The 22,917-nt window shown below is 61.3% G+C and overlaps 10 protein-coding genes across 10 annotated transcripts; 4 read left to right on the plus strand and 6 right to left on the minus strand.

The window, feature by feature from the left end:
- The first annotated feature begins 323 nt into the window (after positions 1-323).
- On the plus strand, positions 324-875 carry rpsQ (30S ribosomal protein S17). The gene is made up of 2 exons (XM_062768577.1): positions 324-612; positions 666-875. The coding sequence occupies exons 1-2, from the start codon at positions 435-437 to the stop codon at positions 806-808; spliced, it is 321 nt and encodes a 106-aa protein (XP_062624561.1). The 5' UTR covers positions 324-434; the 3' UTR covers positions 809-875.
- Positions 876-5,530: 4,655 nt separating this feature from the next.
- TAF11 (Transcription initiation factor TFIID subunit 11) lies at positions 5,531-6,427 on the minus strand (the record flags this gene model as incomplete). Its single annotated transcript, XM_062768578.1, has 4 exons — positions 6,035-6,427; positions 5,913-6,000; positions 5,776-5,872; positions 5,531-5,706 (listed from the first exon to the last, which is right to left on the minus strand). Exons 1-4 carry the CDS (start codon positions 6,379-6,381, stop codon positions 5,531-5,533), a joined length of 708 nt encoding a protein of 235 aa, XP_062624562.1. The 5' UTR covers positions 6,382-6,427.
- Positions 6,428-6,606: 179 nt separating this feature from the next.
- acu-15_0 (Transcriptional activator protein acu-15) lies at positions 6,607-9,589 on the minus strand. The gene is made up of 13 exons (XM_062768579.1): positions 9,243-9,589; positions 9,108-9,123; positions 8,963-9,054; positions 8,885-8,927; positions 8,120-8,850; positions 8,059-8,074; positions 7,912-8,014; positions 7,722-7,873; positions 7,584-7,681; positions 7,352-7,532; positions 6,959-7,314; positions 6,760-6,912; positions 6,607-6,716 (listed from the first exon to the last, which is right to left on the minus strand). The coding sequence occupies exons 1-13, from the start codon at positions 9,490-9,492 to the stop codon at positions 6,652-6,654; spliced, it is 2,256 nt and encodes a 751-aa protein (XP_062624563.1). The 5' UTR covers positions 9,493-9,589; the 3' UTR covers positions 6,607-6,651.
- A 461-nt stretch (positions 9,590-10,050) lies between these two features.
- On the minus strand, positions 10,051-13,460 carry rrp6 (Exosome complex exonuclease rrp6). The gene is made up of 4 exons (XM_062768580.1): positions 12,762-13,460; positions 12,037-12,711; positions 11,416-11,996; positions 10,051-11,365 (listed from the first exon to the last, which is right to left on the minus strand). Exons 1-4 carry the CDS (start codon positions 13,146-13,148, stop codon positions 10,159-10,161), a joined length of 2,850 nt encoding a protein of 949 aa, XP_062624564.1. The 5' UTR covers positions 13,149-13,460; the 3' UTR covers positions 10,051-10,158.
- Positions 13,461-13,614: 154 nt separating this feature from the next.
- Positions 13,615-14,663, plus strand: MRPL17 (54S ribosomal protein L17, mitochondrial). Its single transcript, XM_062768581.1, has 3 exons — positions 13,615-13,676; positions 13,725-14,311; positions 14,367-14,663. The coding sequence occupies exons 1-3, from the start codon at positions 13,637-13,639 to the stop codon at positions 14,544-14,546; spliced, it is 807 nt and encodes a 268-aa protein (XP_062624565.1). The 5' UTR covers positions 13,615-13,636; the 3' UTR covers positions 14,547-14,663.
- A 238-nt stretch (positions 14,664-14,901) lies between these two features.
- On the minus strand, positions 14,902-15,159 carry LOC62_02G002081 (uncharacterized protein; the record flags this gene model as incomplete). The annotated part of the gene is made up of 1 exon (XM_062768582.1): positions 14,902-15,159. The coding sequence occupies one exon, from the start codon at positions 15,157-15,159 to the stop codon at positions 14,902-14,904; it is 258 nt and encodes an 85-aa protein (XP_062624566.1).
- A 371-nt stretch (positions 15,160-15,530) lies between these two features.
- On the plus strand, positions 15,531-17,285 carry NAPEPLD_0 (N-acyl-phosphatidylethanolamine-hydrolyzing phospholipase D). Its single transcript, XM_062768583.1, has 10 exons — positions 15,531-15,630; positions 15,673-15,796; positions 15,837-15,906; positions 15,954-16,205; positions 16,242-16,408; positions 16,444-16,566; positions 16,618-16,699; positions 16,735-17,012; positions 17,049-17,086; positions 17,138-17,285. The coding sequence occupies exons 1-10, from the start codon at positions 15,558-15,560 to the stop codon at positions 17,248-17,250; spliced, it is 1,320 nt and encodes a 439-aa protein (XP_062624567.1). The 5' UTR covers positions 15,531-15,557; the 3' UTR covers positions 17,251-17,285.
- A 168-nt stretch (positions 17,286-17,453) lies between these two features.
- On the plus strand, positions 17,454-18,072 carry N118 (putative protein). The gene is made up of 4 exons (XM_062768584.1): positions 17,454-17,530; positions 17,588-17,795; positions 17,859-17,963; positions 18,002-18,072. Exons 1-4 carry the CDS (start codon positions 17,469-17,471, stop codon positions 18,014-18,016), a joined length of 390 nt encoding a protein of 129 aa, XP_062624568.1. The 5' UTR covers positions 17,454-17,468; the 3' UTR covers positions 18,017-18,072.
- Positions 18,073-18,146: 74 nt separating this feature from the next.
- On the minus strand, positions 18,147-20,744 carry MIMI_L728_0 (putative protein; the record flags this gene model as incomplete). Its single annotated transcript, XM_062768585.1, has 2 exons — positions 18,147-20,190; positions 20,245-20,744. 2 exons carry the CDS (start codon positions 20,742-20,744, stop codon positions 18,147-18,149), a joined length of 2,544 nt encoding a protein of 847 aa, XP_062624569.1.
- Positions 20,745-21,551: 807 nt separating this feature from the next.
- Taf10 (Transcription initiation factor TFIID subunit 10) lies at positions 21,552-22,454 on the minus strand. The gene is made up of 4 exons (XM_062768586.1): positions 22,049-22,454; positions 21,935-21,999; positions 21,672-21,880; positions 21,552-21,573 (listed from the first exon to the last, which is right to left on the minus strand). The coding sequence occupies exons 1-4, from the start codon at positions 22,403-22,405 to the stop codon at positions 21,566-21,568; spliced, it is 639 nt and encodes a 212-aa protein (XP_062624570.1). The 5' UTR covers positions 22,406-22,454; the 3' UTR covers positions 21,552-21,565.
- Between the last annotated feature and the right edge of the window lie 463 nt (positions 22,455-22,917).

Consider the following 22,917-nt stretch of genomic DNA (forward strand, 5'->3'; position numbering starts at 1 on the left):
CCGTGCCGCCGCAAAAGCCACAACTCCCGCTGTGCTAGCAGTGCGATGTGCATGCATGCCACGTCGTTGCCCGCCCGTCGGGCCTGTTGCCCTCCCCGAAATTCCTGTGATGCATGCCCGCTGCGCACACGACGACCGACGCAAACAGCACGGCGCCGCACCGCCGCCGCCATCTCTCTCTGGGGCCGCGGGGCACAATCATGGGGGGCTGCGAAATCGTGGCGTCGATTAGTGGGGTGGCGCGAATAAGCCGCTCGCGTGGCTTCCTTGGCCATGTTGAGCCGATCGCGAAGTCCGACTTTTGAAGTTGTCGAGCGAGCACCGTTCCGAGCAACAACGACAACAACGACAACAGCGACGGCGAGAAGACCGAACACATCTCTACACTACCGATACCCGGCACGTCACCCCCCCCCACACCCCACACACACGCCATGCCAAACCCCGTCCCCCGCATCCAGGTCTTCTCGCACATCCTCAAGGGCGTCGTGACCAAGACCGGCGCGATGCGCAAGACCATCACCGTGACCGTCGCGCGCGAGTTTGAGCACCCCGTCCTGCTGAAGAAGCTGCACCGGACAAAGAAGTACCTTGTGCACGACGAGGCCGAGAGTGGGTACAAAGCAGGCTGGAGACGACGACCCCGCTCACACTACACCCCCCAGAGGCCAACGTCGGCGACAAGGTCACCATCCGCCATGGAAAGCCCCACTCCAAGACCAAGAGCTACTCCCTCACCTCCATCGACGTGCCCTTTGTCGCGCCCAAGGCCCGTGTCATCCAGGCCCTCGAGGAGAGCAGGACATGAGCCCGCGGCTTGGCTCAAGGCGTGGACGACGACGAGTAGATTGCATGGCATTGATTTTCTCCTTTCACGAGCGGCCAAGAGACCACAGGCATCGGCCCTGCAACAACACCACTGCTACCACTACTGACAGTCATATGCGATGTGCGTGTGCATGGTCTAACTCTACAGTGATTGGTCTCGTTGTTACTCGTGGTCTAATCTACAGCTTCGACTGCGACTTCTTCTGGAATAGGAATGTGATGCGGCCACCTTGCCGGCTGTCGGCCATGTCACGCAGGTTGTGCTGGCGCTCACGGCCCATGCCAATGTCCTTGCTCTTGGCCGACGCCCGCTTGCGCCGCTGAGGCAACATCACAGGATCCGAGTCGCTGTCCTCCTCGCTAGCCGGCACATGGTCGTTGTCAGAATCATGAGCGGACGATCCGTCCGAGCCACGCGGGCCGCGGCGTTTCTTCATGCCGCCAGTAGCCTCACTCGACAACGGGCTTCCGCCTCGCGGTGCCGCCTTGTTGGGATGCGCCTTGAGATCGTCGCGAACAAGGTTGTATAGCACATTGTCGTCGACACTCTTCACCGCCTCGGCGTTGAAGATGTCCAGGTGATCCCAAGCCTTGAGCGCAGCCAGCTTGGCCTGCTGGGCTCTCTCCGCCTGACAGTCAGTAAAGAATCCGGTCACCACAACACCGCTGCCTACCTGGCGAAGCATCTTCGGGGTCTGTAAATGTCAGCTACCGCTTCTTCCAGCACTGAACAACACTCACCGGCTCGGGATCGTACTGGCTAGCAGACATGAAGCCCATCACCAGATCCGGATCCTCATCGTCATCCGACTCGGACATCGGCTCCTTGACAGGGCTGTTCGCGCCACTGGTGTCTTCTGGGATGCGAGCGAGACCACCGCAGTCGCATGACAACAGATCGTCTGGAATGTCAGCCTGACCTTTGGGGATATGCACTCACGTGTCTGGCAGCCATCGGTATGCACATTGAGCGTAAAGATATCGCGAAGCTCTTCGAACGAGAAGGCTAATGGGGTCAGCCTTACCCCTCACGATCTCCCTCACAATCCTTCGTCGTCTTTCCCGTCGATGTCTGGGCCATCATCTCGTCGGACAGGCCCATTTTGGTGAGTTGGCGCTTCGAGGTCAGTAAACACGGCTGGACGAGCCCCCCTCACCTGATAGATCTTCTCATCGATACTGTTGGTGGTGAGGAGGCGGTAGATGTACACAGGTTTCTTTTGTCCGTCCCTGCGTTGTCAGCATAGTCTTGGCCGGAGAGCGCTCACCGATGGATGCGTGCCATTGCTTGCAGATCTGTTGATGGGTTCCTGGGATGGGATCAGAAACACGCCTTCAGCTCAGCTCACCAGTCGCTATCAAACAACACCAGCCTGCAAGCACTATAATGTTAGCTCTATTCATCTCACGCGTACTCACCCAATAAGGTTGAGACCCACACCGCCAGCCTTGGCACTGAGAAGGAAGACCGTGCTGTCGGAAACAGAACCGCGGTTGAACCTGTCTACATTCTCTTGTCGCTGCTTTTGTGGCGTGCTGCCATCCAAGCGCAGGAAAGGCATTCGCTTCTGCACACAGAGGGCCTGGATAAGATCGAGGGTGCTTGTCCAGTTCGACACGACAACAATCTTCTCGTCCCTCGTCCAGGACACGGCGTCCAAGATGCGCTCCAGAACCCTCAGTTTGCCTCGAGTGTCAGAATGGGCTCAATGCTTTGGTCTCACCACTTATTCTAGTGTCCACAAAGCCGCTGCCCTCCATTAATTTAAGAGCCTTCTTCGCGGCCAGCATGGCCTCATTGTCGTCATGCTCGTCGTCATCTCTGTTTCGAAGGAGCTGCAAGTGGTTAGACTAGTGCCACACTGCCACGCGTACTGTTGGAGAATTTGCAACCTTCCTCAAGAGGTCGACTGATGGAGTCAGTGCAGCATTGGCACGGATACTCACTCGTGGCGAGGTATTGAGACATTCCCCGCATGTTGGCAGCCATCTTGCCACCTCCGAGGATCGAGTTGAACACGTCGAGCTGCAGCGCAGAAGGAGCGACGAAGACCACGTAATCGGCTGAAGGCATTAGCAGACTGTCAATTGTTGCGAACGCACTCCTGGGAGGGAGGTAGTCGTCCAGCACGTCGGCCTGCCGCCTGAGCACGAACTCCTTGGAGATGTCACGCAACTTAAACGTCAGCCACAATGGCGGACAGAGCGTCCTACCTCCTCAGACTTCTCCTCGCCCTTCCTGACTTCGTCAGGTGGGCACCTGGGCATTCGAGCCTTGATGATTGGCTTCTCGTACTGGCGCGAGAAGGCAGAGTAGGTTCCGAGGACGCCTTCACAAACGAAGTCGGCCTGGACGTCAGCGTGGCGATTGAGTCGGTGGCACTAACCATGGCCCAGTACTCCCCGAGGTCATTCTGGACAGGGGTACCTGAAAGCACTGGCGGTTAGGTGGATCGCAATGAGGACACCTACGAATGCGCCTCTTGGTAGACAGCTGGTTGAACATCTTCGTTGTCTTGTTGTCCTTGCCTTTGAGGCGGTGACCCTCATCACAAACAACGAGGCCTACTGGAGGCTGGCAGGCCTGGATGGTGCGGCTGGCATGTCAGTGATGGCTAGGTTTAATACGCACATGTGCTTGCGAAGCTGTGGTAGTTGTTAGCCGGTGTCCACCGTTACGAGCTAAAACACCCACCCGTTCGTATCCGATGATGAGCACATGCATCCCACGGTGATGTGTCTGCGGTCAGTGCTCTCCCTACCCGCCACACTTACAAATGAAGCAATGGCACTGTCCTCGTTCTTCTCCTCGACTGCCGTGACATTGAAGTCTCGTGGGAGCCTGGCGTCAGCGCGTCGTCGCGCGCTGCACCACTTGCCATTTCTTGAACTCCTTCTTCCAGTTCACGACGAGAGAGACGGGACAAACGACCAGAGCACGCTGGATGCTGATGCGAGTTAGCGGGTCTGTCCACATGCCATTAGCACCCTCCACTAACACCGAGGTTTGATTTTGAAACGGCGATTGTTCTGGCTGGGTTAGGAGGCACATCAGCAAACCACCCACTGCACAACGTGTGGATCAACGCGATCGTCTGGAGAGTCTTGCCGAGGCCCATTTCGTCGGCGAGGATGCAGCCTGTGCCATTGATGCCCGTCAAGCCCATGACGCAGCGGTACATGAACTGAAATCAGCGGCGTCACGCTCGGCACGCACCTTGACTCCCTCCTTCTGGTGATCGCGCATCCTGCCGGCAAGCTCGGGGTCCACGACAACGTCGATGATCGACGTGCCCCTAAGTGTCAGCCACAGGTCCACGCAGCTGACCTACCGCTTCTCAGCCTCAGCCTCCGAAGGACGTTCCATGACGACGGCGCCGACAACATCGGGGTTATGCAGCGCGCCGCCCCACTTCTCGCGCTGTGCGCTGTTCTTCTCACCGAGGATGATCTTCCTCCCAGCGGTCGTCGGCGGGGCGTAGAACGACGACGCCGCCACAGCTCTTGGTGCAGGTGCCTCAGGCGCTGGCGCGGCCGACGAACTGGGCGTGGCGTTCTCGGACGGTGTGCGCTTGGGGGCAACGAGCGGCCGGCGCACAACACTGGGCGGCTTGAATCCCCTCCCTGCCGTGGAGAGGGTCGCAGTGGAGCGGAAGGGTGTGGCAGGCGTGATGCTGGCGGCAGGCGCGTTGACCGGGTTGTTTAAGCACGACGTCGCGCGCCGGAATCTGGGGGTGTTAGCCAAGGCAAGGAAGGCAACGAGGTTCGGGGCGAGGAAGACTCCAGATCGGCCCGAGGGCCGCAGCCACACTCACTCGTCAAAGTCTACAGCGCGGTCGACCTCACAGTCGAGGTTGGCAATTCGGAGCTCCGTCCCAGGGCCAGGCAGCCCGCCTGACAGCGGCGCGGTGCCCATGCTGCAGCGTTAGCTTCGATACCAGACTGCCCAACGCACTGCTTCCCGTCCTCCGAGATCATGGTGACGCGGCTCCCCTCGACCTTGAGGTACGCGTCGCCGTCCCATGTTTCTGCGAGTAGGTCAGCCGGGCTCGCTCCCCTCATCGCTGCCATCGGGCATCACTCACTATGCTGCGCGTCAGCTCCGCCCCCCGGTTGGCCTAGCTCACCTTCTTCGTCTGAGGCTTGCGCCTGGGTGGGGTCAGCGGCACCGCGCACACCCTACGCACCATTGCACGACGTAGTAGCTCGCGTTGCTGGGTAACGCCGCCCTCGCAGGCCCGCGGTTCGTCGCGGCCGCCGCGAGCGGCGTGCGCGCCGGCGTGCGGTGCGCGACCAGCCTCGCCGGCTGGGTCGGCACGATGGCCTTGGGCACGTCGAGGTCCGAGTCGGACTCTTCGTCGCATGAGTTTGCGGCGCCCTCGCGCGCGTCGACGCTCGCGAAGATGTCGTCCAGCACGTCTTGCGTGATGTCGGACATTGTGGTGGTGGTTGTGGTGTGGGTGGGGAATGTCAAAACAAAGCCAGAGCGCGTCGTAAAGTCATTTACTTAGCAGTCGCGTCAACCGGCTTTCCCACGGTCGCTGGTGGAGGCCGACCCCCCTCCCTCGACGTCCACCGCATGCAGCGGACAACATAGCACCTGCACCTCGGCACAACAACGCACGCTGCTCAACAGCGGGATACATGCTATACTATGCTATGCTACAACAGGGGACCAGAGAGCCAGAAGCCGCGCCGCGTCTCAGCGGCGGAAAATCCGCTTGCGCGAGCGCAGACCAGTGGAGCTGTGTGCGCTGCCGCCGCCGCCCCGCGGCGTGCCAAGCAGGCCCTGCTCCTGCAGGCGCACGCGCGCCAGCTGGAGATGGTAGGGCTGGAGCGGGCCGTCGGGGTGCTGCGAGTACGGCTGGAGGGCCTTTGCTTCGGCGGTCGTCAGTCAAACCCTCCTCTCTCCCTGCCTCCGCCTCCCCTCGCCACACTTGCACGCACCAGTCTCCACGACGTCGGCCACAAACACCTTGACCATACCCGCCAGCACGGCCGTCAGGTTGTTCGGCACGTGCTGGTCATACACGTCGCGATTGAGCTGGCTGGGTCAGTCTGACTCCTGGAGCAACGCCACCCACGCGCTTGACGACACCGCGCGGAATCACGACCGTCTGGAACGCGTCGAAGCGGCGTCCCTGCTCCTCGTCCAGCTGGCCGCGGAGTAACCTTTCGTCAGCATATCCACAAGCGCTTAACTCACAGAGTCTCGTCGCGTCGGCGCTTCGCCTCGCGCTTGACATCCACGCCGGCGGCCGCCGCGGGCGCCGCCTCTTCCTCGTCCTCATCCTCGCCGTCACCTCCTCGGACGCGCGCACGCGAGCGGGGCCCATCACCCTCGCCATCCGCGTCGGCGTCCACCTCCTCGCCATCAGCATCCGCCGCGACTAAGTCCTCAGCAGACACCTCGAGCTCGGCATCGCTGTCGTACTCCTTGTCCTTGGCCTCGGCCTGCTTGCGCTTTCGCTTCTTGTCGCCACCGCCCTTGCGCGGCGAGTTGGCCGCCGATGATGGGCCTCCGCCTGGCAGAGCGAGGACATTGGCTGCCATTATGTGTGCGACAGGTGTTGTTGATGGGTGGATTGTTGTTGTCAAGTGGATCGAGGTCAAGACGGGTTCGACATTGTTGGGCGGCGACGGAACCAAATGTGGGGTCAAGTGTGGCTAGTGATTCGACAAGCGTTTATCAGTCGCTCGTCACGGCCTCAGCCCCCCTCCGTCTCAGCAGTCGCGGCCTCGCGTGTCATAGGGCCAATGTAGAGCAAACATAGAAACCTCGCTGACATGTCTACCAAATACAAAAAGAGGGCGCCCCAACCACTAGTCCTCGTCGTCGTCCATCATGTACAAGGCCTCGATGTCGGACAAGATCCGCAAGAAGTCCCCTGTGGTGTGAGCTGAGTCTCTCATAAGCGCCCGACAACTCACAAAGATATCCCTGGGCCCGTACTGTGCGCTCGTTCGCACGGATCATCTCTGGCGTCGACGACTGCACAGGAAGAGCAGGCGGCGACTGGAGGGCGTCGAGTAGCGTTGATGCCACGAATCGAACCTTGGCGACAAGGGCAAAGCTGTTCACGGCTGGGACCGTCAGAATCTGGACTTTGTCGCAGGTCGAGGTACTCACCGATAACCTCGAGCCGGATCTTGGAGAGGATGAGTAGCAGATCACTCGCCACTGCGTCCTTCTCCTCCTCAGTGAAACCGGACCTGCCCATACGGATCTGGGATGTGCGGCGATTTGTCGGAGCTCCCGGTGGCTCGTTCTCGTCGAGTCCAGACTGATTCACGAGCTCTTTGTCCTGCAGCGCACCCAGCTCTTCGCGGTACTGGATAGCAATGTAGCGGACCATCTGCTGCGTGACGTAGATGTTTGCCTGCTGGACGAGGAACGTGTCCTTTACTGAGCGGGTGAGCAGTGAAGGGTCGAGGAGCAGCTGGCGAATGTCTGCGGATATGTAGGCGTCCCAGCGCTCGTCGATGCTGATGGGTCAGCTGCTTTGAAGGGGATGACACCCACTCGCTCATCTTGGCTCCCGGTGTGCCGCTCATCTCCAGCTTGAGGGCATCAGGGCAGCCATCCATCAAGGTCATGACCTGGTTGAAGATCTGCTCGACCTCGTTGATGCGCATTTGGAGCATGAGGCCTGAAGGAGGCTTGATGCGGTCTGCCTTGCGCTTGTCGAGGATTTGACCAAGCACTGGGCTGTCAGCACGGCCGAAATTGCCCCCCGTACCACCACCGCACTTACATCTGAAAAGCTTGCTGATGTAGTAGAAGCCTGCGAGCACCGGTGTATGACCTTCTGGCTGTTCCAGATACCCGTCCTCTGTCACAAACTCGTCGTCACTGCAGAGTCAGCTCCGGGCTTCTGACGGACCTAGCTCACAGTGGTGAAGGCAGCGTCACATCTGCTGTATCCGACTCGTGCCAGATGACAGAAGACCCGTCGATAGCCGAGATGGTCTTGTCGCCGCCGTACTGTAGCCAGAACATGCGCTTCCGTAGTTCCCGCTCGATGGGGTTGAGGTTCTGGTAGGCCTGGGGATGAGCTGCGGCTGCTGGGGTGGTCAACTCACAGATTCCTCGTGCAGGCGTAGCCTCAGGCTCAGGAAGTAGTTCTGTCCCCAGACGGCGTCGCAGGCCAGGGGTAAGCTGAGCGTGTGTGTCGCAATTCCATGGCTGTGGCTGTCAGCTTTGCTCCAGCCGACCCATCCCCAACTTACAGGTATAGCAGCACAACTGGGCACTGTCAGCAACACTCAGCACGCAGCACACTCAACCCACCTCGATCAATGTTCAGCTGCGTCATATCCTTGTGCACAAACTCCTGCACAGTGAGGTGAGCGCGCGTGAACAGCGCCTTGATATCACGTTTCGGGAGCTGGATGAACGCCCGCGGCATCTGCACGAGCGTGACCTCGATCACGGCGAAGATGAGGGCGACAAACTCCTCCTGGCCGGGCTGCTCCTCTCGCCTGTTGTGGAGGTCGCGCGTGAATGACGGCTTGTGGAGGCACGGCACGAGGCAGTACACGTAGTCGAAGTAGAGGTCGATGAGGTGGTAGAGCAGCGAGCGGGGGAGGACCGCGTCGAGGGGGTTGCCCGACGAGGAGGCAGGGTACGCCGGCGACGTGTTGTTGTTGTTGTAGCTCTCTCTCCTGCCGGCCGACTGGCGGCGTCCCTGGCTGAAGCTCGCAGTGTGCGGGAGCGAGAACGCGTTGGTTCCCCCCGCCGCCTCGGACGGGCGGTCGGGCTGGTGCTGGTGGTGAGCGAGCGACTTGGCGAGCGCCGGGCCCCAGTCATCGACCGCGTCCCGCCCGCGATGGTGCGGCTCGCCGCCACCCTGCGCCGACAGCGCGCTGTGCCGCAGCGCATTCTGCTGCGCGAGCGTTCCGGGGCCGGGGCCGGGGCCTTGCCGCCCCGCTTCGAGCTCGAGCCGGTGGTCGACCGGCGAGGCAGACGTCGCGGGCGGCTCTACGCCGGCGTGCCCCATCGCCTGCATCCGCTTCAGATACCTGATGTCAGCTTGGCCAGCAATGCCCAGCTCACATGTTCGGTGGTCCGCGCTTCTTCGGCTTGTACTCGAACGTGCCTGTCGTCAGCGGGGCAAGGGAAGGACAAACGTACACGCCATGCCGAGCTGCTGGCAGTGCGAGCAGACGTCCTTGGTCGGCACGCCGTCTGGTGCCGACCCGGGCGGTGGTCGATCGCACTTGACTCTGGGGCAAGGGGTCAGCATCGGCCGCCCACCAGCACCATCTCAGCTACCCACTTCCTCGCTCTGCATGCTGCGCAGGGTTAGTAAATGCCTATCTCTTCCACCCTCGCCGAGCGGCGCGGAGCCAGCGTACCATCACATGATTCTGCAGCGTCAGCAAGTCCCCCGCCGGGCGCGGCGCGCACTCACGCGTCTGCCGTGTCTTCTTGGGCTTCTTCTCCTCGCCGTCCGACTCGGCGTCCTTGCGTTTCCGCGGCTGGCTGCGCGGCGTCGTGCTGCTCGACGTCGGGGTGGAAGCGGCGGCGGGCATGACGCCGCCGCCCGTGTCGTGGTGGCTGGGGTGGAAGCCGTTCGAGACGTAGCTTTCGCGGCGGTAGCGCACGCCGTCGTCGGTGTAGTGGGGGCCCACGCCCGCTCCGGGGTCGTCGTCCGCTGCCATTAGTGTTGTAGTGGTGGTGCAAAGTGAAGTGTCAAATGCAAGACCAAAAGTCACAGGGCTTGCTTTGGTCGTCGTCGTCTGTCAGTGATTGTCGGCTAAGGGTGGCTTAGTTTGCGGCCCCGGACATCAACACGGGTCAGTCGGTGTGGTGGGCAGTGGCAGGCAGTGGCGGCGTGCGGCGTCCCCCACCTGGCAGGATCCGCCGCCGCCGCCGCCGCCGCCGCAGTGTTGCCGCAGCACCAACAGATCGACCCCGTCGGAACCAAATGTCCTTTATGTGTGGATCCGCCTACAACTGCATACAACGACCTGTCCATCACGACAGACGCCGAGATGAGCCAGAACATGATGCTCTATGGTTACTGGCTCGACGTAGCCTTGGCAGCCACCCCCACCTGACCACCTGACACAGGTGCACGCCCAAACGAGTCAGACCCAGGGTTTCCAGCTCGAGAACACAACCACCACAAGGAGCGCCACAACGCCTCCCTTCCCACGAGGATGACTGCCTCGCCTCGCGTCGCTGGCCCTCTCGACACCTCCTTGCGCAGCATGTGATGCAAAAAATGATCATATGCAGAGGTGCAGATGCGACTAACTACAAAACAATGCTCTTGGGTATTCCAATGCTCAACAGCCATTCCAATGCTATGCTACTCTACCTCGTCAAGCAAACGTGCCAGACTTGTTGCCACTCTTCGGGGCCGATGGGTCTGCCGGCTGGCGCCCAAATGAAGCCACCTTGTCAGTGCCACCTGGTCGATCATTAGCACAGTCAAACGCACAGACCTTGACAATGAGCTCACCAGATCCTCCCTTCTTGCCCTTCTTGTCCGCCTTGGGCTTCCTGCCCGTCTGCGCCGCGGTGGACGACTTTGGCTGATCGAGGAGATTGCTCTCGTTGGCGTAATCAAAGGCTGGAATGTCCTTGTGGGACACCTTGACCTTCTTGGGCGCAGTCGCTGAAGTCGATGATGAGGCGGTTTGAGACGCATCAGGGGCTCCAGGCTCTGGTGTCGCGCCAGCACTGTCTGACGCCACGGAACCCTTGCCCTTCTTCGACTTCTTTCCTCTCTTCTTGACCTGCTTGATGATGCCATCGTCGTCCACAAGATTCGACGCCTTGGCTGAAGCGGCGGGCGCTGGCGTTGCCACCGGGGCAGACTTGCTCGCCTTGTTGTCTGAGGTCGAGCTTGTCGTAACCGCTGCGGTAGTGATTTTCCGTTCAGCCGCGGGGACGAACGCCACCGTCTCCGGCTCCTTGCCTGTAGCAATCGGGGCGGCAATTGGCTGTTCCGCCATTTGCTGTGGAGGCGGCGCCAGTGACGTGTGGATACCACGCCTGACCGCCTCAAACCCAGGTGACGCCTGACGTCCCGCACCCACCACCTTGCCGCCGCGGCCCTTGGACAAAGCCGTGCCGAAAAGCGAAGACGAAGCTGGCTTCACCTGGGGCTGTGGCTTTGAAGAAAGGCTGTTGCCAAACAGTGATGATGTGCGAGCCGGAGATGGTGCGGTGCCCATGATGGTAGGAGCCCAAAGATCGGCCGTGATAGGAAGAGCAGTGACAGTCGGGACCGGCGCCGACGTCTTGGCTTTCTTGTCCTGTGGACCAGCCGACTTTGCCAGCGCCTTTGACGGTGGTGTAGGGGTGGGCTTAGAACGTGACGATGGGGACGCCGAAATTGAGGCCGTGGGCCGCTGGCTGTGATCGCGGTAGGCGGCAATGGCCTTCTCAACGACCGCTGCGACCTCGGCGGCCCGGTCCGCCACAAGAGGCGTGTTCTTTGCAGTAAGGATGCGGGCAATGACCGACTCCTTCGAAGAACGAAGGTTGGCCAACTGGAGAATAATGTGGTTGGGGAGAACGAAGCTGCAAGTGGTCAGTTCTTCGTCCCTCCATGACTTAGCCACCAAACTCACTGTGGGCTTTCGTCAATCTGCCGAGAAAGAGTGTCACGCCACTGGTGGATTGCCTTGAACACCCATCCGATCTCAGTGTCGAGAACCTCCTTCCTGCCGAGCTTCTTCGCCAACGAAGACCATCCGTTCTTGCCAGTTCCCTTGACTCCATCGTATTCGTCCAAGCTGTGGAGCTTGAGGGCGGTCTCGGCAGATCGCTGAAGCACCTCGCGCATGGCTCGCTGGGGGTTCGGCTTGGGTGTCGAGGCGCCGTCCTCGTCCTCGGCTTCAGCGCTGGGGGATGGGGTGCGGGATGCTCTGGCAATGAGTGCGTTGCGGAGGCTGTCGTAGATGAACAGCAGGAAGTGAGTGTCGGAACGGGCGTAGAACATCATCTCCTCAGGGATGGGACGGATGCGCCAGTCGGCCATCTGGTACTTCTTGTCGGCCTCAAAGTGCGCGTACAGCTGGAGCAGGCTCGCAAGAGAGAACTGAGGGAAGTCGAGAACCTTGGAGGCGTGGTATGTGTCAAAGAGGTTGACCACGTAGATGTCAAAGTCCTGCTGCAGCCAGACAATGTCCGAGTCGGCACCGTGGAAGACCTGGAAAGGTTAGCCTTGAGCAGCTTCGACTACTCCTCACCTTGACAATCGACGGGTCGACAAACACGCCACCGAGCTTGTGGTCGCGGAGCTCGGCGCGAAGGGCAAGGGTATCAATCACCCAGTCACCCTCACGCGTGCTAATCTGCATTAGACAGATGAAGCCGTAGTAACTGCGCATGCTGTGGTACTCGAGATCGACTGCAATCTCCTTGGCTGTCTTGAGCTTCTCGGTGAGCGCGGCCAGCTGCTCAGGGGTGTCAACGTATTCGAATGGCGTCTCTTCAAACGACCGGGGGCGAATGGGGGGAGTCGACGTGAACATGGCCGTAGGGTAAGGGAGGTGGCGAGTCTCGTAGTAGTACGGGTGCCTTCTTGCCTGCTTGGCCCGCTCGCGACGGTTGACGGCCGATGGGCGATTGTCGCTCGGGTCGTCGTCGTAGGGCAGGTCCTCATCGGAGCCCACGACGTAGTCAAGGGGCACCATTGAGTGAGGCTTGGAGGGGAGGGTAGGGCGCCATGAGGTCGCAAAGTTGTCAACGGGGTCGCGGAACGACCGCTGGGGCTTGACGATGCTTCCGTCGTGGGCGAGATCGGACGCCAGCTTGGGCTTGAAGGGCCCAGCGAGCTTGTTACCAGCGGCAGCAACGGCAGCAGGGTTGAGCTCAATAACGGCCTTCTTCTTCTGGCCGTTGACCTCGTCAAGGTTGGAGTCCTGGGTGGGTGATCAGCGGCTGGTCGGATCTTGTCAAGGCCAAGACTCACGGCATCTTCCAACAACCCGTCGACGACCTCGATAACGCTGCCATAGCTGTCTACAACGTCGTCTTCGTCGGCCAGCTTGCGCCTAGGCTTAATCTTGCTCTTGCCCTGCGCCTTTGCCTTCTCCTGACTGCTCTCAGCGGCGAGCTGGTGCAAGCGGTCGACAAGGGACAGCACGCGGCCGCTCGTCTTGTCGAGATCCCGTCCGAGCTTGCGGTCAAGGGTACGGTGGAAGCTCAGCTCCTTCTTATCGGGAAAGTTCGCCGCTGCCGAGGTGCTGGCATCCAGCGCCGCCGTCATGTGGTCGACAAACTCGGCAAAGTTGGTCGAGGGCGACGGGACGCTGGATGGTCCGGCCTGGGAGGATGAGGATGCAGGTTGGTTGGACATTGTTGTAGTTGAGGGATGTGATGAACGTGCAAGGTTGGGAATGACGGGTATGTGTGTGTCTGGTGACGCTGTGGAAGCAACAGAAGCGTCGGTGCCCGGCTCGACCTTGGAGGGGCTCGAGGTTGCGATGGCGGCGGTGCGGAGCTGTTGTTCGAGTCGTCGTTTGGTCGCACGAATGAGGGCTGCTGCCCCGGCTAACAGTCGTCTTGCAGGCGTGGTTGCGAATGTTTGCTCGTGCTGATGCCGCGCGCCCTTGTTATGTATAGTGCAAGTGTGCGTGAGTGCGAGTTGCCTGTAGTTCGTCGTTGATTGTTGTGTTGTTTCTTGTTGCTCGTCACTCAACCCGGCTCTTGAAATCTTGAAATGATCATCTCGATTGCTTTACGTAAACTAATCAGACCGACGAAAAGTCGCCTCCGAAATGTCTCGACGACCTCCATCTCACAACTCGATCCCTTGCATTCACCACAAACAAACACACAGCCGCCATGCCCATCACCATGGCCGCTTCGGGAACCTCAAGGCAAGGTAGGTGCTGGCCGCTTGCCCCGCTCGGCGGACACGCTAACTCTTCAGCCCTGCGCCGAGGTCTCGCGACCGCTGCGGCGTCCTCGTCGACTTCGGCACCAGCGCTCACCGCCTCGGTGCTCATCTCGCGTGCGCCGCTGCTCACGCCCACCCCCCACCCTATGGCCAAGGCGTACTGGGAGCGCTCGTCCAAGCTCCGCCATGCGTTCTCGAACCCCACCAACACCTCGTTCTACTTCAAGCAGGGTTCGCTGCCCCTGCGCCGTTTCCTCGAGTCGCAGTACGAGACGGAGCGTGGATACTACGGCGAGCAGATTGCGGGCAAGAAGCCCGAGCTTGGAGAGGTTCAGCCCGAGCCTGAGCTCGTCGAGTTGGATCGGGACCACTGGGCCAAGGCCGACGCCGAGCGCGGCGACCGCAGCCTTGAGCGCGCACCAGAGGAGGAGATCTACCTTGTCGTCGAGTCCAAGGGCAAGTGGACCTTCCCCTCGACGCCGCTCAAGACTGGCGAGGCTCTCGACGAGGCCGTGACCTCGCGCATTGTCGGCGTGGACGGTTCGCTGGGCGGCCAGACCCTCGACACTTGGCTCGTGACCAAGAAGCCTGTCGGTGTCGTGGTCAACGGCGAGGCGAGGGTGAGTGTGGCTTGCGACAGGGCAGGGGAGGCATAAATGTACTGACGCACTGCAGAACTTCTTCCTCCGCTCGCACATTCTTGCCGGCGAGCCCAAGCTCAGCAAGGACTCGGGCTACAAGACGCACGCATGGCTCACTGCTCCCGAGGTCGAGGCCCGCCTGCGGAAACAGGGCGACGACAAGATCTGGGAGAGCGTCAAGGGCATGTTCGGTGTCGGCGAGGAGGAGATCTAGATGACGAGCAGCATGAGCAGCAGCGGCGTCACGAGGAAGACTTTGGACGCGCAGGCGGCGGCATCATCAGCTCCTGCGCGATGGAATAGCATTACATGCATATCATCACCCCGTTAACCACGGTCCTGCAATGCAGGTCCTCGTAGTCCTCGTGCGTGGTGGTGGTGACTGTCTAGGCGCCGAAGCGGGAGATAAGGGTGGGGGTGGTGGCTCATAGCGGTGACTGTTTTGGTGGACGGGGAGCAGTGGCTGTGTTGGGTGTGCCCGTCGCGTCGTCGCGTAGTCTAGATGCGCGTGCAAAGGCAGGCGCTTGGATGTGGTGATTCTGGAAATCGGCCTTGCGATCGACCTTGCACTACTCTGCAATGTTGAGGTCGTACCGGCTCTCCAACCGCGCGACAAACATGCGCTGGAGGTCGCGAAACCTGTGCCGGTGGGGCGGCGCCGAGCCCTCGCAGACCCAGTAGGCCGTCGCGACGAGGAAGAAGGTGATGATGGCTACCGAGCCGAAGCGGCGGACGGCGACAGCGAGCGAGTCGATGTCGCCGTGCGCTGATGGCTGCGGGATGGGGATGAGCTCGTCCACGAGCGAGGGGCGCGCCGAGCGGGGCATGGCCGAGGAGGTTACGCGGCGCGCGCCAAAGGTGGTAGTCGTGTGCCGATATGTATGTGCCCGCTTATCGGTGCAGCGCGCGAGGCGGTGTGCGATGCGGGTGTCGGTGTCGGTGTGCAATGTCTATGCACTCCTATACCGCATCGTGTTGCAGCGACAAGAGTTTGTGTTTTGTTACAACGTTGACGACGACGCGGTCACGTCGGTCGAGACTTGAGACTGCCAAGGCTGGGTGGGCTGGGCGGTGGCGGCGGCGGCGGTGGGGCGGCGGCGGTGACGGCGCGAGATAACCTCAGCCCCAGGCCCGATTACACGTGCAAAAGTCGAAAACCGCAACGCGCGAATTTCCACGACAACAACAACTTGCTCCACTAGCCATCGCAACAACGACACTACAGATGCTGAGCACCATTCGGCGCATCGGCATTGTCCTGCCCATTGCGTGGACAGGCGCATGGCTAGGCTACTATGGTGCGTGTGCTCTGCTCGAGCTGTAAACTCACACCGCGCCAGCCTACACCGACACGCTGCGCCGCTCGCACATCCGCTCCAGAGAGAAGCAGCTGCAGGACACGCTTGGTCCGCTGCCCCGCGACGGGCCCGCGACGGACGAGGAGAAGCGCGCGCTCATGGGCCGGTGGGTGGGACGCCTTGCGCCGCCGCTGACGACGGCACAGCTTCTCGAGCCTCAAGTTTGCCGGCCGTTACTGGAACCCCTACGTCGAGTGGCGCGAGCAGGGTGCCTGGGTGAGTCGGGTGGTGTGCTTCCTGTGGGCACAAGCTGACAGTGCCAGGAATGGGCGTGGTGGAAGCTCATCCTCTCGACGATCAACGGCAAGATCTTCTGGTTCGACGGCGACTTGCCCGCCGAGCGGCCGATCAAGGACCTGCCCCTTGAGAAGCCCGACTTCAAGCTGCTGTACGGTGACAACGCTGGCGTCTCGACGCCTGTTCGCCTCGACGAGCAGGACAAGGAGACACCGCGGAGGCGCATCTTCCCCGGCGGCGCCGACATTGACGTTACCGACAAGCTGACTCTGACCTGGGTGGGTTTTCTCTCCTTGATTCTGTTAACCCGCCAGATGGGACAATCTACGTCCTATGTCACCCTCGACAAACTGGCTATTCTGTGCGACCCGGCGCTGCAGCACCGGACGATCCCCTCTGCCCTGGCTCCTGAACGTATCCGACCTCCTCCATGCGACATTGACGACCTGAAGCGTGTTGACGTCGTGCTGGTGTCTCACAAGTAGGTGATAGAGCCGGGTCTGTACCTAACCCCAGCCACTACGACCACCTCGACCCCGAAGCCGTCAAGGAGCTTGGTGACAGCGTCGAGTGGGTCGTGCCGGCCGGTGCCGGACAGTTCCTCCGCGAGCTGGGCGTTTCGCGGGTGACAGAGCTCGAGTGAGTAGAGCTACGAGGTCGTTGGTGGCAGCTCGCTCACACCACCCCCAGCTGGTGGCAGCAGACCAAGCACACCCTGTCACGACCAGGCGAGGAGGACCGGAGCTTCACGATCACCGCGGTGCCCGTCATGGTGAGTGGCTAGCCTCGACCCAACTGACAGCCCAGCACTGGTCGGCGCGCTCGCCAAAAGACACCAATGCGACGCTGTGGGCGGCGTTCCACGTAAAGTCGGACACGGACAAGCCCAAGTCGTTTATCCACCTCGGCGACACGGGCTACTCGCCAACGCTGTTCAAGGCCGTCGGGCGTGTGCTCGGCCCCATCGACCTGGCCGCCATCCCAATTGGGTCGTACTCGCCCAGGTGGCACATGCACCTGCAGCACACGGACCCCGAGGGCGCCGTCAACATGGCTCTAGATCTGGGAGCGAAGAAGAGTGTCGGGTGGGTTACGAGTCACACGCCAACGCTAACCCGCAGCGTGCACTGGGGAACGTGGATCATGTCAGACGAGAAGTGTGAGTGTGCCTGCTGCCCCCAACGGATCAGCAGCGCTAACCCACGCCCAGACAACCTCCCCCCACAGGATCTCGAACTTGCGCGCGAGAAGCTCAACGTAAGCGAGGACCAGTTCTGCGTGCTGCCCGTGGGCAAGACGATGGTGGTCGAGGAGGAGGACTAGATAGATGTAGATGTTGTCATGTAGACTTAGAGGGCTGCGGCCGCGAGCGAAGCGAGCGGCGGGGTGGCAGCAGGTGTGGTCGACGATGGTCCATCGAGGCTGCCACACGACCTTGGCTGGACGGGATCAAATCCGCCACCCAACTCGGCGACTCAATAACAAGCTGCCCGCCCACATCATCTGTCTCGCTCCATCAACCTCCCATCCATGTCGCGATAATGAGCGACTACGCCCACCGCCCAGGCGGCAAGCTCAAGCTCAAGGGCGACGACGGGGCGAAGTGAGTCGTCTACTAGTCCTTCCTTGCTGCCGCCCGCCGAGCCTAACGCCCCCGCAGGAAGAAGAAGAAGAAGAGCCACGGCAAGGAAGAGCGGCGGGACAAGGAGGCGGACGTCGCCGTCGCGGAGCGCAGCGAGCGGCGCGAGGAGAGGAGTTCGACGCGCGAGTCCGAGAGCAAGGCCAAGATAGAGGCCGAGAAGCCTGCTCCTACCGGGCGCAGGATGACGGCCGCCGAGGCGCGCTTCGAGGAGGTCCAGCGGAAGCGCGTGAGTCGAGTTCGGACGCAGGTTTGGCAAGCTCGCTGACGCTCGCTTTCTTGCTTACGCCAGCGCGAGGAAAAAGCCAAGCGCTCCGCACACCAGACGCACAAGGACCGCGTGAACGAGCTCAACTCGAAGCTTGACCGTCTGAGCGAGCACCACGACATGCCTAGGGTTGGTTGGCTCCACTGGATACTTGCTAACCACCGCAGATTGGCCCTGGATAAGGCTCGATATCGCGCTGCAGCGCAGATCGTAGGCTCGTATGCAGCAGTCGTATCGCAGCTCACATGATACATGCTGGTGATGATGGTGGAAGTGTCTATTCTACAGTGCGGCGCACACGCGCATTCTCTACTAGTCTACAACGACAACGCCGTCGAACACCTTGTTCCCAATGATGGCCATCAGGTGGTCGAGCGGGTTCTTGTCCTTTTTCGCCTTCTTCTCCTTCTTCTCCTTGGGAACGGCCGGGTCCGTCTTGCGGGTGCCGGCCTCGTCTCCAAAGTCGTCCATCACGTAGTCCTCGTCCTCCGACGACTCGGCCTCAGCTTCGTCATCCTCGTCCTCGTTCTCCTCTGCCGGTCCATCGCCCAGGGCCCGGATGAAGTACTTCATCAGGGCACCCGAAAAGCCCGAGACAAGCGACACGCCTGGCGTGTCCGCCTTGACCGGCTTGTTGGCCGCGCCGTACTGCCCGTTCAGGTTCCAGTACACCATCTCGGGCATGGCGTACCCCGCGTCCGTGAACAGCTTGGCGACCGTCTGGTGCTCCGTCAGGCCGTACGCCGTGCCGCCGCTCTCGTCGAACTGCATGTCGGAGAAGACAAAGATCTTCTTGACCATGTCAGCCGGGTCGAGCTTGTTGTTGACCGCGACCTGGAGAATGGCCTTCATCGCCTTGGCGTAGTCGGTGTTCATGCCCCAGTCGGCGCTGCTCAGGTTCCGGATACGCTCAGAGAGGGGCAGAGACATGTCGATGCGCTGGACCGTTGGCTCGTACGAGAACGTTATGAACGTCCCGTTCCATGGAGGGCGCGCCAGCTCGGTGAGCAGGAGCGTCAGGCTGATACACGGCCAGATAGGCTGCACGTACTTCGCCGTCGGCCACGAGCCAATAAAGCCCATTGACCCCGAGACGTCGGCAATGGCGATACAGTTGGAGAGCTCGTTCTCAGAGCTCGACCGAACTGCCTCGACCATCGCCGCCCACTGCTGGTTGGCGAGCCGCTTGGGAATGGGCTGCCCGTCGTACGCCTTGGCCGCGATCTCGTGGGGGCTGAGAGAGGCACCCGCCACGGTCGTCTTGCCCGACTCGAGGTCGAGGATGTACTTGTCAAATCCAGTAGGGTCGTGGACGACGAAGTCTTCGGCATGGCGGGCCATGGCACGCGCCGGGACGTGCGTGTATTCAATCTTCCAAGGCCCCTGAACCATCTTCGTCTCGGGCACGAGCAGGGCAGCGCGAAGCGGAGCGAGGACCTGAGTCTGCAGCTTGTGCCGAGCCCACTTGGTCTCCTCGGCGGGGAAGAGCCTGAGAGCGAGCGCAGTTGCGAGGTGCAGCTGCTTGTCCGCGCTCTTGCCGGGTGTAGGCGCCCACTTGGCAGCGAACGACATGCCGAAGAGGTGTGGCGACGTGCCGGCCTTGGGGTAGCCCTCCTCCTTGCGCTTCAGCTGCGGAAGCTCGAGGTACTGGTTGTGCGCCGAAAGGCGGGCAAGGTCGGCAGTGATCGCCGTGGCGAAAATGTCGACGATCGCAACGTACAGCGCCTGGAACTTAAAGTCGCTGGTCAAGGCTTCGATGGCGCGGGCGCTGAGAATGGCGGCGCGGCCGCGCTTGCTGTTCGAGTTGAACATCTCCTCCTCAAACGAGGAGGGAGCGGCCTCCTCGATTCCCTCCATGCTGTCGCCGTCGCCCGAATCCATCTCCATATCGCTCGTGTTGCGCCAGTCACGGCCCCGCTTGACCTGGTCCTGTCCGGTCTTCTTGCTCTTCTTCGTCTTCATGAGCCTCGCGGCAGACACGTAGGCCTTGTTGATGAGACCTGATCCGTTGCGCGAATAGCCCCCGGCCTTCTTCTCCAGGCGGGCGCGCTTGAAAAGGTCGGCCGACTTCACGCCAACAGACGACAGAGCGCCGTCAATCGCCTCAAAGTTGCCGTGGTAGGTAGTCTTGAGCTGGCCGTTGATGGCGACCACGAGCAGGTCGATGAGGTCGTCAAACGTGCCATGAGGCCGCGGGGGGTACTCGGGCTCGGGCGCCTTCGCCTCCTCCACAACCTCTCCGTCGTCGTCGAGGACCTCGACGCCACGGTTCTTCTTCTCCTCCTTCTTGGCCTTGGCCTCGTCGCGCTTCTTGGAGCGGGGGCGGTCGCACGTAGGCTCGACAATCAGTCCAAGGCTGGGCAAGGGCGTCAGCAGGGGCGCAAGAGGAGGCGGTGCAGTCGAGACTCACTTGGCGATCATCGTGCGGGGGTGGTGCTCCCACAGCCACGTCAGGCAGCGGAAGAACAGGGTCTTGCTGCCCTTGCCCTCGTGGATCGAGCGCGCCTGGAACACGATCTTGAGGGTCGACACCGGGTCCTCGGCCCACGCCTTGTCGAGGGCGTCGAAGACGGCTGTCGCTGGGACACCGGGGGTGAGGAGGTGGAACAGGTCGACGAGCGCCGAGTCGGTCGACTTGTATGCGAGAGCGGCGTTGGTCGTGACCGTGTCCGGCATGGTGTGGAGGGCCTGAAGGAAGGGCGCCGAGGGGGCGGCAGGCTTGACCTCCTTCTTGACCTCCTTCCCTGCCGCCTTGGGGAGCGGCACACCGGCGGCGGCGAGGAGCGCGTCCACGGCGTCCTGGACGGGCTGAGCCAGCAGCGCCGCAAAGGACGGGGGCAGCTCCCACTTGAGCGCTGGGCGGGCCGAGCCGTCAGGCTGGGTGGGGAGGAGCGAGGACGAGGTGTCCATGCTGCTTTCTTTCGAGTGAAAGGAAGAGTGGGTGGAAGAAAGGAAGGCGAGGTTGTGCAAGGGGCGTTTTTATCTGCAAGTTGGGTGCAAATGTGTGGCCTTGGCCGGATCCGCAGTTTGCAAACGGTTCGGTGTCAGAGACTTTTGCGGTCAGAGTTATCGAATTGTGCGGTGCACACAAGTAGACGAGGGGCGAAGACGATTCGCTGAGAGCGTCCCGCTGCTGCACCGTTGCCATGGCCGTCGTCGTCGTCGCCGCCCCCGCCGCCGTCGCTCACGCGACGCACAGACCGTCACTGCAGATCTAAATCAGTGGCAATCGGTTCCGGATCCGAACGACCACCGCGGCAGTGACGCTTTCGTCCAACTTTTGCGATTGCAGCCAACCACAGTCGACGACGAGGCGGGCATCAACAGTGGCGAGTGCGACACATTGGCGATGGCATGGAGGAGATGTGCAAAGAGTCGCCTCTCACGCAGCTCACGGCGAGCACGGGTCATTGTCTCAGGAGCAAACTCACCCAAGCTCCTCTGCGCCTCTGGTGCAAGTCAAAGTCCACCTTGACGTACCGCGTGCCTTGTCCTCCTCTCGCCAGTCTGAACCGGTCGTCACCAAAGTGGCAGGAACAAGCATACAGCGGTATGATGCGCTTGCCAACCGAGCAAAAGAACGCACTCGTCCCCTCGCGTCCCGCCCAACCGCGGCTACATGTCAGAAATCAGCAAACACCTACCCAGAAAGCTCCAACCACCGTTCGTCCCGATCACAGCGTGAGGATTAGGTCGTGCATAATGCTACATACAGGGGGCTCCATGCCCAATCACAGGTCTGGCGGCGTCAGTGTCCGTGCACGCGGGAAAAGTTGGGACCGGTCGGCCGTCGACGACAACGCCAGATCCGTATCACCAACCACTCCAGCAACTCACAATAGTCTGGCTTCTTGACATTGACGCCGTGCTCGCCGAGGGCAAGGCTGAGGTCGTCCATCGTCAGGACGACGCGGTTACGGTCCACACCAGCGGACGGACGGCCACGGCCCGCGGTCGTGCCGCTCACGCGGAGCTTGGCAAAGTGGAACGCGTCGCGTGAGAGGTCCGAGATGAAGTTCTGGGCCGAGAGTGACAACAGGCGCTTTCTGGCAATTGGTCAGTATGTCTCTTTCAGACGTCTTCCATCGCGGAGAGCTCACAGCCGTGGGTCGTTGCACTCGAACCCGGCGCGCTGAAGGTAGTACTCGGTCACCTCCTCGGGAATCTGGCTGGTCAGCACGCACAAGGCTACGCCCAAGGCGACAAACACCCACCAGAGGCTTGTACCCGTCAAGCATGACCAGGAACTCGGCCAAGCTCCTGTCGCTGCGAGCAATCTCCTCCTCGCGGCGCGTCGCAAAGAGCTGCGACTCGGCCTTGTCCTCGTCCTTCTCCTTGCCCTTGTCTCCTTCCTCCTCGTCGACAGCGATTGGTTCTGGGCCAGAAGATCCGGCATCCGGCTCGGCCTTGACCGCGTTTGATGGACCCGCGTCTGAGGTTGTTGTAGCTGGTGCTGGCTGCGCTGGGGTCGAGGACGCGCTCGCAGCTGGCGACGTGCCGTTTATCTGGGCCGTGGTCGGGATGGATGGTGCGGCAGCGTCGGCCTGTGGAGAGCCGTTTGTGTTTGACATTGTTGGATGGTGGATGGAAAGAGAGACAATGAGTAGATGTGGATGTGGTTGATCCAACTTGTAGTTGTCGGTCGTCGGTGTGGAGGCCGAACGAGAGGTCTGGAGAGAATTAGGATTTGGGGCTAATGTGCTAGACTAGTCTAGTGAAAAGCCACAATTAGGACCATTTTTCTAATGCATCGGATACCACCGTGGGAGAATTGTAAATAGGCCTGCTTCCCAATCGTGTGCCCCGGATGCGGGCGGTTCCTGTTGCCGCATGGAGCTGAGCGCGTGTCTGTGCGGCAAATGCCAATGCGTCCAAATGGCCCAGCCAGAGCGAGAGGATAGAGAGCCGTGACTGGCTGGCTGGCGATTCCGTGTGCATGCGTGCCTACCACACACCCAGCGCCCAGTGCCCAGTGTGTCCAAGCCAGAAGCGGCGTACAGTCCCAGCAGCGGCGGCGGACGGCGGCAGCATCGTCACTTATCACCCACTAGTGAGTGATTCAATGAGCACATAGCACACACCA

Source organism: Vanrija pseudolonga, chromosome 2 (genome assembly GCF_020906515.1).
Source record: "Vanrija pseudolonga chromosome 2, complete sequence".
NCBI classification, from domain to species: domain Eukaryota; kingdom Fungi; phylum Basidiomycota; class Tremellomycetes; order Trichosporonales; family Trichosporonaceae; genus Vanrija; species Vanrija pseudolonga.